Here is a 15,755-nt window from a genome sequence, read left to right on the forward strand (position 1 = left end):
CCTGTCCCAGCCGGCTAACATCCAGACTGAGTAAAGACTCTCTAAGACAATGCCATTACCTCTTTATGATAAAATCTCCTGGCTTGACTATTAAATCCTTTTTTTTCTGATTCTGGAATTACCGAAGGCTGATATTTAACAGGAATGGAGGACTGTGTTGGATATGCAGCAGTAAAACCTAAACAAAAATAAGATAAAAATTAGCACAAAACAAAGAATTGACAAATGCATAAAACCCAGGGCTATATATTGTTTTATTTTAAGTGGAATAGAAGAGAAAGTTGCCTTTTGACAAGAGATAAACATGAAACTGGGTATTTTTTTTTTAAAAAGACCCCCTTGGTAATTTTTGGGTTTTCCCCGCTCCAGCTCTTAAACTGGTGAGGCTTGGTTCCATAGCTGAAGCATATTGTTCCAGGGAAGAGGATGGATCTGCTCTAGCCAAGGAGGGGGGACACAAAACCACCTGGAGCAGCCTTGGAAGAGGAGCCAGGTAGGAGGACACAGCAAGAGTCCTGACTCGCCCGGCCCAGAGGCACAGATCAGCAAAGCACCAGAAGGATTCAGAGAAGTCAGGAAATCCCAGGGCAGGGCCCTGGGAAAAACCTGGGTAAGTTTAGGTTTCTGCTTTGAGCAGACATTGGGTGAAAAAGCAGAATGGGATCATTTATAGAACACCAAGTGAAATTTATATACGTCGGGGTAGTGACATATAAATGATGTATAAACTCCCCCTCCACCAGCTCCCCACACGTGGAGGAACGTCCACGGTTGTTAAGACTCCGTGGGGAGCATCTGTCTGCATGGCAGGCTGACTACAAACTCTAACCTGTGAGTGTAATAGGATCTGATTCCACTTTTCCACATTTGGCTGCTGGCACTCTGCCTCTTCCCCCTTTTGCTCCACATCTGGGCAAAGTGATGAGAAGGCCTGAAATCTCCCTCTTTTGGTACCAGTAGGAAGTTCAGACCACGGCAAACCCCTGCCCTCACTCCAGCCTCATGTCCTAACCACAATAAAACCCCAGAGCCAGACTCCTTTCCCTGCTCTCTCTAGCCATGCTTGAACCAGATTAGGAAGTCTGCCCTGCTGTCCCCAGAAAGCCTCCTTGTGTGAGTAATAAACCTTCTCATATCTCCTCGATGTGTGTGTGGCACCAGCAGTCTTGACTTTAAGCCAAATTTGGGGGAGGGGGGGCCCATGCTGACTTGGCAAGACATCCACAACCGTTGGCCAAATGATCTCAGCATGAGAATCCTAACCCTCAGAGAAAATATGTGTGCAGAACTGGAAAAAAATAACCAAGACAAAGAACAAGGGGTGTTTCAGGGTGGGAGTGAGGCTGCTTGGAAATTGTCTTTAAGGCCATCTCTCAGTTTCTGAGTTTTTGGAAAAACAAAACTGCTTTTCAAAGAGGAAAGCCCCACACCATCAGGGACCTCAGGAGGTGTTTATATGAACCAGCTTGGAACCGATGTGGAAACTGAGGCTTAGAGGGATGAAGTTACTCATGGGAATCACAGAGCCATTCAGTAGAGTAGCTGGGGTTCTAATGAGCCCAGGCTCTTCAACTCTAAGCCATCCTTCCTCTTCCAGGGTCTGGCCCACAGGAAGGACTCAATAAAAGAAGCAGTGAAAACATGGGGACAGCATGATCTAGCTTTCTTTGCCTGGGTTGAGGATGAAGCAAGTAAAAGAAGCAGGATATATGTTTGGTTAGAAAACATCTGGAGATATCAATAGATGGTATATTTATTCCTTTCCTCTCTTCTCCCTCCCTCCTACCCCCCCCCCTTCCCAATTCAAGTGGGTGGCTGGCTCTGTATTTTTTCTCGAAGGAAGCTAGAGAGCCTACTAGAAAGCAGTAGATACAAGGCTTCCTAGCTCTGGATTCTAAAAGTCTAAGCCCACAGAACAACTGAGAGAGATTACAGAGGAGACAGAAAAGGAAGGGGGTTTATTTTAAAAAGGTAAAAGGAGGGACATTCCCCTGGGGGAAGGGAAGCTTCCTCTCTGACTGAAAAGGAGATCGAACACTTTGGCTTCTGCCCACAGCACAATGGCATGTATCACAGCTACCTTCTTGATGAGAACAACAGAAAAACAGGATTTTAAAAAACACTCCATGTAACTGAACTTCCATTTCCAAATAAAATGGAACCAGATTTGCCCTCCTAGCTGGAAAAAAAAGTTAAAAATGGACAAAATACATGAAACAATGGTTTTCAAGACATTAGACACCAGGCAACAAAGGATAGGGGTCCTTGGAGATGGGAAACAAATGAGGAAGCAAGAAGATTGCACCCAGATTACTGCCTTGAGAAAGTCTGCAGGCACAGCACGGAAAGGAGGAGCCCAGGTGGGGCCTGGGGGTCTTCTTGAGTTGAAGAGATAAACCTGGGAGTCCAGAAAGGCAAGACGGTGCAGAGAACTGGAGAAGAGAGGGCTGCGCAGAGAAGGAGTTCTGGAGACCTGCACTGGGTTCCCTTCAACCAGTTTCCTGGGTACTGATCAGCACATGAATGTGAGAAAACTACCCAAGCCTGGGGAAAGAATGCCCTGAAAGAATGAGAGTAAATGATGCCTGAACACTGGGAACAGGAAAAGGTCAGAGTGGAAAACCGTAATTCATGGAATACAAGGAGAATACGCACAGGGGTTTTGCCTCAGAAACAGGGTAAAATTACCCCTGGACTAAACGCTGCTCTGGGTCCAGCTCACAAAGCTTAGAAGCAAGACTTGAAAAGATCAGACTGTTTCCAAGTAATTTAACTGCATCCCAGAATAAAGCACAAGAATTTATAGGACTACTGAAATATACAGCACCCAACAGGTAAAAATATCTCACATTCAATAAAAAACTAATGGACGTGTGAAGAAGGAAGAAAATACAATTCATAATGAGGAGAAAATAGACAACTGATTAAAACCAACTCAGAAATGATACAGACGACAGAATATAAGAACATTACATTACTATAATAATGATTGTATTTGATATGTTCAAGAAGCTGGAGAAAAGATAGAACATATTAATAGGGACATGGAAGATATAAAAAAGATCCAAATCTAACCTCTACAGGTGAAAACTAAAGTGTCTGAGATTAAAAATATACTAGATGAGATTAACAGCAGACTAAATAGCACAAGAGAAAAAGACTAGTGAACTTGAAGACACTGAAATAGAAACTATCCAAAGTAAAACACAGAGAAAAAGGACTAAAAAGTGCAGAGTATCAGTGAGCTTCGTGAAAACTTCAAGGAGCCTAATCCACATGTGATCAGGCTCTCCAAGGAAGAGATGTGGGAGAGAGGAAATAGAAAAGAGATTTCAAGAAAAAAATGGCTGAAATTTTCCAAATTTGATAAAAAACCATAAACCCACAGATCCCAGAAAGTCAGTGAGCCTCAAGCACATGAAACAGAAATAAAACCAAACCAAGGCACATAATCACTGCAATAAAGAGAAAAATATTAAAATCAGGCAGAGAAAAAAGACACATTACATACAAAGAAACAAACATAAGGATGATAGCAGATGATTGTTAGAAACAGCATCTGTAAGGTACTGGAAGGAAAAGAATTGTCAGCCCAGAATCCTGTACCCGGTAAAAATATCTCCCACATTTGAAAGCAAAATAAAGACTTTTGAAGATATTAAAAGCTGAGAGAATTAATCACCAGCAAGCTGGAACTACAAGAAATGTTTAAAGGGAGTCCTTCAGGCAGAAGAAAAATGATCCTAGTTGGAAATCTGGGTCTACATGAAGGAACGAAGAGCTCCGGAAATGTAAATAATGTGAATATAAATTGATACATTTAGATATAAGTATAAAGTATAAATCGTTTTAAAAGTAATTGACTATTTAAAGCAGAATAATAACCCTGTATTGTAGGACCTATATGTGGAGGTAAAATGTTTGACAATAGCAGAAAGGCAAGGAAGGGAAAAATAAAAATAAACGGTGGTAAGGTTCTTCTGCTCTATGTGAAGTGTAATAATATCACTTAATGGTAGGATGTGATAAAGCTGAAGGTATGTATTACACACTCTGTGGCGCAGATCAGCAGGCTTGTTCTATAAAGGGCCAGACAGTAAACAGCTAAGGCACCACAGGCCATACAGTCACTGTCGCAGCTGCTCAGCTCTGCCGTTACGGAGAGGAAGCAGCACCAACGACAGATGGCCAGAGAGAACCGTGTCCCAGCAACATTTCATTTACAGAAACAGGCAGCAGAGGGGAGTGTATAGCTCAAGTGGTAGAGCGCATGCTTAGCATGCATGAGGTCCTGGGTTCAATCTCCAGTACCTCCTCCAAGAATAAATAAATAAACCTAATTACCTCCCCTCACCAAGAAAGAAAGAAAGAGAGAGAGAAAGAAAAGAAAGAGACAGCAAGGGTCAGACCAAGCTCAAGGGCCAAAGCTTGTCAACCTTTGCTCTAAAGTAACCACTAGCAAAACACTGCAAAAAGTTATTCCTGAGAAGCCAACAAAGGAGAGAAAATGAAACAACAACAATAAATACTCAGTACAAAAGAAGCCAGTAAAAGTAAATAAAGAACATATGGGACAAATAGAAAGCAAATCTATAGGTGGCAAATCTATAGGTGGCAGGCTTAAACTCACATTCTAATAGTCATACTAAATTTAAATGGTCTAAATATCCCAATTAAAAGAGATGGTCAGATTGGATAAGAAACACCTAACTATATGCTGCCTACAAGAAATACACTTTAAACATAAACCCAGGAATAGGTTAAAAGTAAAAGTATTGGAAAAGATAGACTCTGCTGTCAAAAGAAAGCTAGATGTTAATAGCAGACAAAGCAGATTTCAGAGCAAAAAATATTACCTGCAATGAAGGAGGTAACTTCATAACGGCTAAGGTGTCAGTTCCTCAAGAGGATATAACAATTCTAAATGCTGATACGCTCAATAACAAGAAATTCAAAATAAAGGAAATACAAACTGATAGAATCACATGAAGAAATATAACATTCCACAATTATTATCAGAGATTTCAAAGTCCCTCCCTCAATAATTTAAAGAAGTAACTAGAAGATCAATAAAGATATACAAGATTTGAACAATACTATTACCCAACTTGACCTGACATTTACAGAACAATCCACCGATCAGCTCTATACAACGTATTCTAGAAAACTGAAGAGAAAAAGACATTTCCCAAATGATTCAATGAGGCCAGCATTACCCTGATTCTAAAACCAGACAGAGTCGTTACAGGAGGTGAGGGGAATCACTACAGATCATTAACCTTCATAAATGTACAGGCAGAAATTTTCATTAAAGTGTTAGCAAATTAAACCTGACAATATGTAAAAAAGATAAGACACCATGATCAAGTGAGGTTTATCCCAGTAATCCAAAGATAGGTTAACATTTGCAAAACAACGTAATTCACCATATTGACAAACTAAAAAGGAAAGATTGTATGATCATCTCAAGAGATGCAGAATGGACTCATATAATATGCACTCTCTTTTTCTCTGGCTTCTTTCACTGAGCACAATTATTTTGAGATTCATCCATGTTGAAGTATCAATCCTTAATTACTTTGTATGGCTGAGTAGTATTCCATGGTAGAGAAATGTGACAATTTTTTATCCATTTTGACAGAAATTTGAATTGTTGCTAGATTGGAAGTATTTCAAAGAAAGCTATTACCAACATTCAACAACAAGTCTTTGAATGGACCAAAGTTTTCATTTCTCTTGGGTAAATACCTAGGAGTGGAATGGCTAGATCTCATGTTTAACTTTTTAAGATACTGCCAAATTCTTTTCCAAAGTTGTTGTATCTTTGTATGTCTCCACCATTAGTGTATGAAAGTTACTGTTACTTCACATCCTCATCAACAATGGGCAGTCTTTTTAATTTCAGCCATCTCATTAGATGTGTAGTGGTATTGCATTGTGGCTTTAATTTGCATATCCCTAATGACTGATGTTGAGCATTTCTTCATATGCCATTTGCTGTTTATCTTTTTTTGGGGGGGGGGTGAAGTGTCTATTTAGTAAGTGGAGAAAGCATTCTGTACAATTCAATATTCTCTTATTATCAAAAAAATGCTAGCAAACTAGGAATAGAAGCCAATTTCCTTAATCTGATAAAAGGTATCTATGACAAAGCCTACAACAAACATAATACCAAAAGCTTTCTCTTGAGATAGAGAATGAAACTAGGTTGACTGCTATCATACTTCTATTCAACACTGTACTGAAGGCCTCTAACCAGCATAAAGGTCAAGAAAAATAAATAAAAATATATAGATCAGAAAGGAAGGAAATAAAGCTGTCATTATTCATAGATGCCAAGACTGTATATGGAGAAATTTCAAAACAGCCTATAGACAACCTATTAGAGGTTATGACTGAATTTAGCAAGGTCAATATAGAAAAATCAATTAATTTTGTTTCTATACCAGCAGCAAACAATCAGAATATGAAATTTAAATTGTACCATTTATAATAGCATAAAAATCAAATATCTAGAATAGATATAAAGAAAATATGCAAGGACTCTACGTAGCAAACTAAAAAAAAAAAAAACATTATTGAGCAAAATTTAAGAAGACTTACATAAAAGAAAGGATACACACGGTAGGAGAACTCAATATTGTAAAAATGTAAATCAGCCCCTAAACTGATTTCTAGAATCAATGCAATCCAAATCAAAATGACACAAGGGATTTTTTTTTATAACATTAATGTGCTGATTCTAAAATTTATATAGAGATGAAATGGGGCCAAGATAAACATAGTACATAGTTAAAGGACTTACACTATTAGATTAAAAATTTGTTATAAAGTTACAGTAATTAAGACAGGGTGGTATTTGAAAAGAATAAGGACCTGCATATACACAGACACTTGATTTACAGCAGTGACAGCACTGCAGAGCAGCAGAAAAAGAATACTCTTTCAATAAATGGTTCTGGGTCAACTGGATATACATACTGAAAACGAGGATGTGGACATCTACTTTACACCATACACACAAACAATTCCAAGTGAGTTGTAGGTCTCGATGTGAAAGGTAAAATAATACAGTTACTAGAAGAAATTATTTGGGGATAGGCAAAGATTTCTTAAATAGGACAGACAGACTTACACACTAACTATAAAGGAAAATATTGATTAAATGGACTGTGTTAAAATTAAGAGCTTCTATTTATTAGCACACCATTAAGAGAGTGGAAAGGAAAGTCACAAACTGAAGGAAGAAATTTACTTTACTGACAGCCAACAAATAGACACATTTTTAGAATGTTATCAAGAACCCCTAAGAAAAGAAAAACCCAATAGAAAAAAATGGGCAAAAAACTTGAACAGTCACTTCTTCAAAGAGAATATCCTGAAAGTCAGCCTATATATGAAATGGTGCTCAATCTTATTCAAAGGACAATGCAAATTAAAACCATTAAAATGTCAGTGAGGATGTGGAGAAACTGGAATTCTTATACACTGCTTGAGGACATAAAACTGGCATAACCACTTTGGAAGACAGTTCAGCAATCAGCTAAGCTGATCCTAAACATACCCTATGACCCAGCAATTCTACTCCTAGGTATAGACCCAAGGAATATAAACATATTATGTCCCAAAAGAAATGAACAAGTATAGCTATAAAAGCTTTTAGTCATAGTAGTTCAAAACTAGAAATAATCCAAATGTCCTTCAGTAGCATAATGGCTAAAAAAAAATTGTGGTATATTCAAAGAAAAACTTCATAGCGATGAAAACAAACTAATGACTGATACATGAAATATGAAGTTAAATCTCTAAGACATGAGAAAAAAAGCCTGAGAGAAAAGAGTTCATACTGTATGATTCCAATTAATACAAAGTTCAGAAACAGACTAGGGTAAGGAATGAGATTAGCGGTCAGGAGAGCTGTAGTGTTTACATTTGCAGAGAAGGGGGATAATGCCTGGGAAGGGACAAGACAAGGACTTCCGGGATGCTGCTGGTAGTCCATCTCTGGGTCTGAGAAGTGATTCCATAGGTGGTGGTTTCTTTGTGACCAGTCATTAAGCTGTATAGTTATGATTTGTTTCTGAATATATATATAAAAAGCTCCTAGTTAAAAGTGTTAAAGAAAAAGAGAGAGCACTAAATCAAAAACGGGAGGAAGAAATAGAGGTCCGGCTGTTGGTCTGAGAGCAGCAGGGATGCTAGAAGCCCACCAGAGAGGCAGTAATACCCCCAAGAGAAAAAGCAGTGGACTGAGTGAGGCTTTGGGCTGAAGTTTCCAGCCTCAGCAATGATTCCTAAGCCCCGGGGGTAGTCTGGGATTAGCGCACACTAATAAAACCAAAGGGAGTACATGGGCTGAGACAGTGGCGCTCTCTCACCAGTCTGGGTGGGTGACCTATGATCTGGGTGTCTCTCTCCTCCCTCACCCAGCCCCCCATCATCACAACACCTCTTTCTACTGAGAAAGATCAAAACCTTGAAACAAGGAGGGCATAGGATTTGTGCCCAAAATGGCTGGAGTTATACGTCCCAACAACCCAGCAGAATGGGGGCTTGGGTTCAGTTTTAGGAAATAAAGAAAGATCGCTTTCTCCTTTTCCCTCTCCTCATCCTTGCTTCCCATAGTTTCTTCCTAATCATCACCCAAGAGGGAGTGGGGGAACGACCAAAGCAATCTATTTGATATCCTTAAGGCTGGTCTTGTGGGCATAACCCAGGATTTACTGTAGTCCCCTAAATTTTGCTCTTCTGTACCAAAAGGGACATATATCAGGAGCTCTCTCCTCCCCACCAAAGACCTCTGTTATAAAATTCACTAAACCTTTGTGTACTTTGTTAGCCTTTCGGGAATATTTTTTGCCAGGATGTTGGTCTTTTTGTGTGGAGTTGTCCATCTTAGCAAAGTTCTATGATATATTCCATTTGCTTGATGAAAAACTTGACTACATGTTCTTCTAAGCACCTGAAATAGCAAAATACAGCATTTGTAGAGATCATTTCACATGCCTATTAATTATGTTGATTGAGTTCTGCTGTATCTGCAGGATAAACCAAGAAATCTTGTGGGTAGAGGCTGATTTTTACCAAGTTCTATGACCCCAAATCCCAAACATTGCACTACCCTCAGTGGGAACTCTGTAAGTGTTCACATTGATGTTGTTTACAGAGCTCCTTAAGGCTCGAATTTTTTAAATTTATCTTTATTGAGATAACTGACATAAAACATAGTTCATCAGTTCAAAGTATATAATTCTAAGTTTTGGCAAATGTTTACAATTGTGTTAGATAACACCACAATTAAGATATAAATATATCCATCCCCCCAGAAAACATTCCCTGTGTCCCCTTGCTGTCAATGCCCTCCCAACCCTGGCATCTCGTAACCACTGCTTTGCTTTCTGTTACAATAGCCGCCTTTTCTAGAATGTCACACGTGTAATTATACAGTATGTACCGTTTTGTGTCTTTTTCACTTAGCACAATGCTTTTGAGATTCTTCCATGCGGTAGCATGTATCAATAATTTGTTCCGGTTGCTACACGTCCTCACCAACACATTTGGTGAGTCTTACTAATTTTAGACATTCCAGTGGTTGTATGGTGGTGTCTCATTGTCATTTTAATTTGTATATTTTCATGTGCTTGTTTGCCTTTTGTCTACCTCCTTTGGCAGACCATTTTTTTTTTTTAAACAATTGGGTTATCTTATTTTTGAGTTGTAAAAGTTCTTAATATATTCTGGATACAAGCCCTTTATCGTAGGTGTTTTGGAAATATATGCTCCCAGTCTGAGGCTTGCCTTTTCATTTTCTTAACAGTGTCTTTTGAAAAGCAAAAGTTTTAACTTTGATCAGGTAGAATTTATCAATTCTTTTCTTGCTGTTTTTCTCTCTGTGCTTCATTTGGATACTGTATATTATCTTCAAGCTCACTGATCTTCCGTAGTGTCTAATCTGCTGTTAATCCCATCTATTGTATTTTTTATTTCAAATATGCACTTCTCATCTCTAGAAGTTACACTGGGGTTCTTTTAAAATCATATTTTCTATTTCTATCTCCATCTTGTTCATATTTTCCTTTACATATTTGAGCATATTTGTAAGATTCATAATACCTGCTTTAAGGTCCTTTTCTACAAATTCTATGATCTCTGTTATTTCTGGGACTGTTCTTACTGATTGAATTTTTCTTATTGATTTTTCTCTTGCACATATGTTATATTTTCCTGTATCTTTTCAGGTCCAGTAATTTTATATTGGACACTGAACATTGGGAGTTTTACACAGTTGGGAACTGGATTTTGAAGTATTTCTGCAGAGTGTTGCTTTTTTTTTTTTTTTTTTCTGGCACAATTCTTGGCAACTTACAGACCCATTTCAGCTTTCAAGCTTTTTAAGCTTTGTTATAGTAAAGTCAGAACAGCTTTTATTCTGGGGATAATCTATCTCCACTACTAAGAAGTGATGTTTTCGTGGACTCTACCAAATCAACCCCCATCTAATACAGTGTCTCTCTACTCTGGTTTATGGGCAGGCAAAATATTCTCAGTTCTGTGTAAGTCCGTCCCAGAGATGGTTCAGCCTCCCGCTTTCTGGCAGTTCCTTCCCCAGTCTTAGTTTCTTCTCATGCATGGGCAGATCACTACTCAGCCAAAGGCTTGAGGAGAACTCTCTTCCTATTTCTGAAATTTTTCTGTGTAGGTCCCTCCTCTCTGATGTTCCACCCTGTAAGTTCCAGCCTCTTTGGGCTCCCTGAGCTCTGATTTCTATCTCCCCATCTCAGAAAGCTGGACTTCATGTGGGTTTCCCTCTCCCTGAACTGTGGCCCAGAAACTTCCCCCAGCACTAAACTGGAGTAATTATGGGGCCCACCTTGTGTTTTTCCTCTTTCAAAGATTTACAGTACTAGGCTCCCTGTTGTTCAATGTCTGGAAACAGTTGTTTCATATATTTGCATATTTTTTAGTTGTTAACAGCAGCAGCATTGATTTAATTTTCATAAGTTAATCTTTCATGAACAAACTTGAGTTTTATTTTGCTCACCTTTTTTTCGTAAGGAACTTATACCATTTATAAACAGTAATAAATGAAGGATTGAATAAATGATGTTAAGCTTCACCAACCTTTGCTCCTTCAGTATTTATCCTTCACTTTATTCTATTACCCTCACAGCATCAATTCTCAATCATTTTTGGTTCACAAGCCATACTAAAACTTTAATATTTAATATAATTATTGGCAATACACTCAAAGAAATTAAGAAATTAAAAACAACAGAAACTGGTCAATAATGATCACAGCACAATCACTAGTCTAGTTTACTAACATCCTTTAAGGTCTATAAAAGCAGCCACTGTTCACTTATCACCTTTCAGTGCTGTATTGTTGTAAGAATGATCAATTTCCCTAGCTGCAACAAAGCTGTTACTTTTTAAATGCATTAGTGTGCTAGAATTATGCATGATTAGAAAAAAATGTAAGCTTCCTATTATGATGGTAATATGTGCATATTGTCACATTTTTGAAAAATATAAAAAAATCAAAAAGATTTTGTAAAAACAATCCATATTTCTACCACCTAAGGACAACACTGTTAATAATGCTTTCCAGCCTTGTTACTGCATACCTGTGAAGCCAGGATGAGAGGAAGTGCAGCCCAGGTGTGAATGGAGCACTGCCCAGATGTTCCTCACTGTTGCACGTGCTTGTGCAACTGTTCATGGCAGGATATCATGGGTCTGGAATCTAAGAAAGAGCAATGAAAACACATCACCTTCCTAATCAACAGCATATGTTTAAGCAATTCCCAGGTGAGGGCCGTGCAGTGCTCAGTAGTATCCAGTCTTGTGTTCAAGGTTAATAGTCCTGGGTTCTGCCACTTAATAGTTCTGATTGTGGATGAGTCATTTGACCTTTTGAACCCATTTCCTCCTCCATAAACTGAGATTGATAACTGTACCTTCCTCCCAAGATACTTGTGAGGATTAAATACAATGATCCACAAGTAGTTAATGTTGCCTGGCCTACAGTAGGCTTTTACCAATATTAGGTAATAATATATATGCTGGGATAATAATATTAACAGCTTAAAATTATAGCTATCATTTCTTGAGCCCTTAACACTCCTAAAGCCTTGTGTAGACTACTTCACGCAATCCTTACAATAATCCAGTGAGGTAAAATGGATTTTCATTTTGCAGATGAGAAAACTGAAGTTCAGAAGGGTTAAGTGACTTACTCAAGGTCACACAAGAAGAGGTGGAATCAGGCTTTGAACCCAGGAAGTCTGCCTTCTGCTTGCTCTTAACCACTATAATAACCTCTAAGGCAGCATACGCTAAATGTTAACATGTTAAAATTTGACATTTACCACCCCTGAGTGTGTGTGGTTGGTATCTTAAAAGTTAGGATATTGCATAGACTTTTCAAGTGTAAAGCAAATATTTGAGGCTGTCTTGAATTTTCACAGAATTCTGGGGTTCCCCAGAACGCAGTTTGAAAATTCCTGAGACAGTTCACTTTTGCATAGTTCTAATTGTTAGAAAATTCCTGCCTATATCAAAGCTGATCTCTCTCTCTCTCTTTTTTTTTTTAACCTTTCCTAATTTCAACCCTTTAAATCTGCTCAGAATGTCTTCTCTTCCACATTAGTGAGTTTCGAAATGCAGGTCATAGCTGTAGTCTTTTGTGAAGTTTTTGTGTTATGTGCATGTGTGTGTGTGTGTGTGTGTGTGTGTGTGTGTGTGTGTGTGTGTGTGTGTGTGTGTGTGTGTGTGTGCTGGGTCACAATAAAAAATGCATTTCTTACCACGCGTCATATTTGAAAAGTTTGAAAGCTACTATGACTTTGTGAAGTATATGAAGGTAGCTGTCATATCCCACAACCTAGAGACTCATCCTCTTCTTCACAAGGGACCTCTTCAGCTTCCACAATACACTTGAAATATGGGATTCCTCCCCTCACTACACTGGGCAGCATTCTCTGGCCCTGTCACCAAATTCTTCTGGGTCTCTCCTCAAACCATCTTTGGGACAACTTTCTTGACCACTCTCTCTTCAGAAGCACCACCCATCTGCCACTAGCCCCTGACCCTGCCTTATTTTTCTCAAAGCACTTTTCACTACCCAACATCATATTTTATACATATTAATTTGCTTATGATGTTCCCCAATAAAATGTTCATCACTGAATGTCCAGTCAGTTTCCTGGCCCATAGGAGTTGCTCAATAAATATTTGTGGATTGAATGAATGGATGACTACTAGAAGTAGACCTATCTTATCAATAATGTGTATAGATGTACTCATAATACAACTCTTCCCATCAGGAGCTACATTCTGTAAAGATTTGACTCACATGATTATAACTATAGGCATGTTTTAATTCTACCATCTCTATGTTTTCTAAAACCCTTTATTATTTATCTTATAGTATTATCACGTATTTCACACATTCATACATGTGTATTACTGTACAGAATATATCAATATATTCCTCACCATGTATACTGTTACCTTTATGTGAAATTTTATGGGATCTGCATGAGTAGTTTTGACTTTATGAGAACTTGATTGATTAAGTTATAAGGCTGGATTCAGTTATATGGTGCATCTTGGAAGTATTATACAGTTTTCAAATCATTCTCAGGTAAATAATCCACTTGGTATTTTTCTTAAGCTGAGAAAGCCTGTCAGAGGGCTGTAAGAAACTTTAGCAGCCAACTAGTGACTTCCAGATTCCAATCACACACTTTCCTTTTACAGATGGATAAACTGAGGCTCCGGGCAGGGAAGACGTTTGCAGAGGGACACTCAAGGAGACCGAGTGGACCTAGGATTAGAATTTAGCTCTCTATTAGCCATCCACTGCCCGGCACCAGAGCTCCCAAACGTTTGTGCACTCGCACCGCCTGGGGCAGGAGAGTCAGATGCACACGCCCCTCACCAGAGCTCTGTGGGTAAGGAACGTCCTGGTTATTATCACCATTCTTCAGGTGGGTACTCTGAGGGTACACCTCCAGGAGGAGCACCTCCAACGGCGGCTCTTCTGGCCCTCGGGGCATCACCGAACTCATGGCACCGAAATTCTGCACCCACCTGGCAAGCCGGGGTCTCATTGGGCGTCCCATGCGGTGCGCCAGGTCCTCCTCCTCACAACTCCGGGATCCGTCCCCAAACCGGGCCTGCTTCCTACCTCGTCGGGTCCCCTGGGTTGAATCTGGCCAGCTAGCCTCCTTATCGCTATGGCAACCACAGGCCTAACATTCTGGAGTCCCCTTTCTGCCCACCTCCTGATGAATCCTAGCCAATGGTGTCCTCTGTTTCTTTCGCGTGAAAAGTTACTGGCCAATGATCAGAAGCATTTCAATAACCGCAGGGAAGCTGCCAGAATTTTAGTGTTCAGTTTACCCACCTCAGGACCGGTGCGGAAACTTAATAGGGGTCTGTCCAGGCAACCCCTCAAAAACCTTGTGATAGTCCAAAAGCCTTAGAATTTTGCTCACTCAGAAATCCTACTTCAAGGAATAAACCTAAAAGAACTAACATTCATCCAAGCCCTGTTTTTAACCGCCAAAGAAAAAAAAGGCTGATAAGGGCAGCCATACAGTGTTCCTTGAGCCCCTCTTTATACACGTCAGAGTAATCACAGTGATCTTGTCACTCCCATGCTTAGAATCCTCTAAGGGCTCCCCTTTAAACTTAGGATGAAATCCAAACATCTACATATAAGCTGTCCCTGGCCCGTCCCTCCGATCGCAGTTCCTACCTCCCACTCCACAGAAAAATCTCGTACCAGCTGCGCTGTCCTTTGGGTAGTTCCTACAACATGACAATCTCGTTTTGCTCTCAGATGCTCCCTCTGAGCTCGCTTGGCGTCAGGGTCTGAACCACAACTAGCTTTTTCTCATCATCGAGGTCTCTGTCCAAATGTCATGTCTTCATCTGTAAAATGGGCGTAAGCCCAGTGTCTCACTGAGAGGATGGTTGAGAGGATCTGAAATAAAATGCACGTCAATGAAGAGGCAGAAGCCCCATGCACGTATTATTTTTTGATACAACCCATTTAAAAATTTTTAATTTAATTTTTAAATTGAAGTATAATTGCTGTACATTATATGTTACGTGGTACAGTATAGTGATTCACAATTTTTGAAGGTTATACTCCATTTATAGTTATTTATAGTTTTTATAGTTTATTTATAGTTATTATAAAATATTGACTATATTCCCCGTATTGTACAGTAAGTATATCCTTGTAGCAATTATAATTATTACAGTTGCACATTATGGAAGCAGTCACCAAGTGCTAGGCTTATTGGAGGACCTTAAGTATCGCTGAACTGCGGGCGTACTGGGAGGGCTGGTATATAGTGCTGCTAACAAGTGTTACAGGAGGGCAGGCAAGGATTTGTATGTCCCCGCGGCTTTAGGGGGGAACTGGGCCTTGAAGGAAGAAGTGTAGGGTATCTGGTGAGAGCGTGGGGTGAGGGAACAGCAGGAGCAAAGCAAAGGCCCGGCGGCGGCTCTGAGGATAAGGAGGGAGGACACCTGGCAGGCTGCCCACTTGTAGGTCGGGTGGAATGAGCAGTCACCTGAGCTCTCCAGACCGAGTCGGGGAGCAGGGTTTTGTTCCGACGTCCTGCTTGTGGCCGCTAGAGGGGACACTCTACAGGTGCGCGCATAGCTCCTGCTGGGCGCCGCCTCCCCAAGGCTCTCCCAGTACGCTTCAAGCAAGCTTCGCCGCCCAGCCAACGCCT

At 39.8% G+C, this 15,755-nt stretch overlaps 1 protein-coding gene across 1 annotated transcript in view; it reads right to left on the minus strand.

Moving 5' to 3' along the window:
- STPG1 (sperm tail PG-rich repeat containing 1) overlaps positions 1–15,718 on the minus strand; it is a 44,350-nt gene extending 28,632 nt beyond the window's left edge. The window contains exons 1-5 of the mRNA XM_032495485.1: positions 15,591–15,718; positions 14,765–14,992; positions 11,625–11,743; positions 8,822–8,962; positions 60–178 (exon numbers count right to left, since the gene is read on the minus strand). Of these exons, the coding sequence (XP_032351376.1) occupies positions 60–178; positions 8,822–8,894 (192 nt within the window). The 5' untranslated portion in view covers positions 8,895–8,962; positions 11,625–11,743; positions 14,765–14,992; positions 15,591–15,718. The remainder of the gene's footprint in view (positions 1–59; positions 179–8,821; positions 8,963–11,624; positions 11,744–14,764; positions 14,993–15,590) is intronic.
- Positions 15,719–15,755: the final 37 nt, after the last annotated feature.

This window comes from Camelus ferus, chromosome 13 (genome assembly GCF_009834535.1).
Source record: "Camelus ferus isolate YT-003-E chromosome 13, BCGSAC_Cfer_1.0, whole genome shotgun sequence".
In the NCBI taxonomy this organism is placed as follows: Eukaryota; Metazoa; Chordata; class Mammalia; order Artiodactyla; family Camelidae; genus Camelus; species Camelus ferus.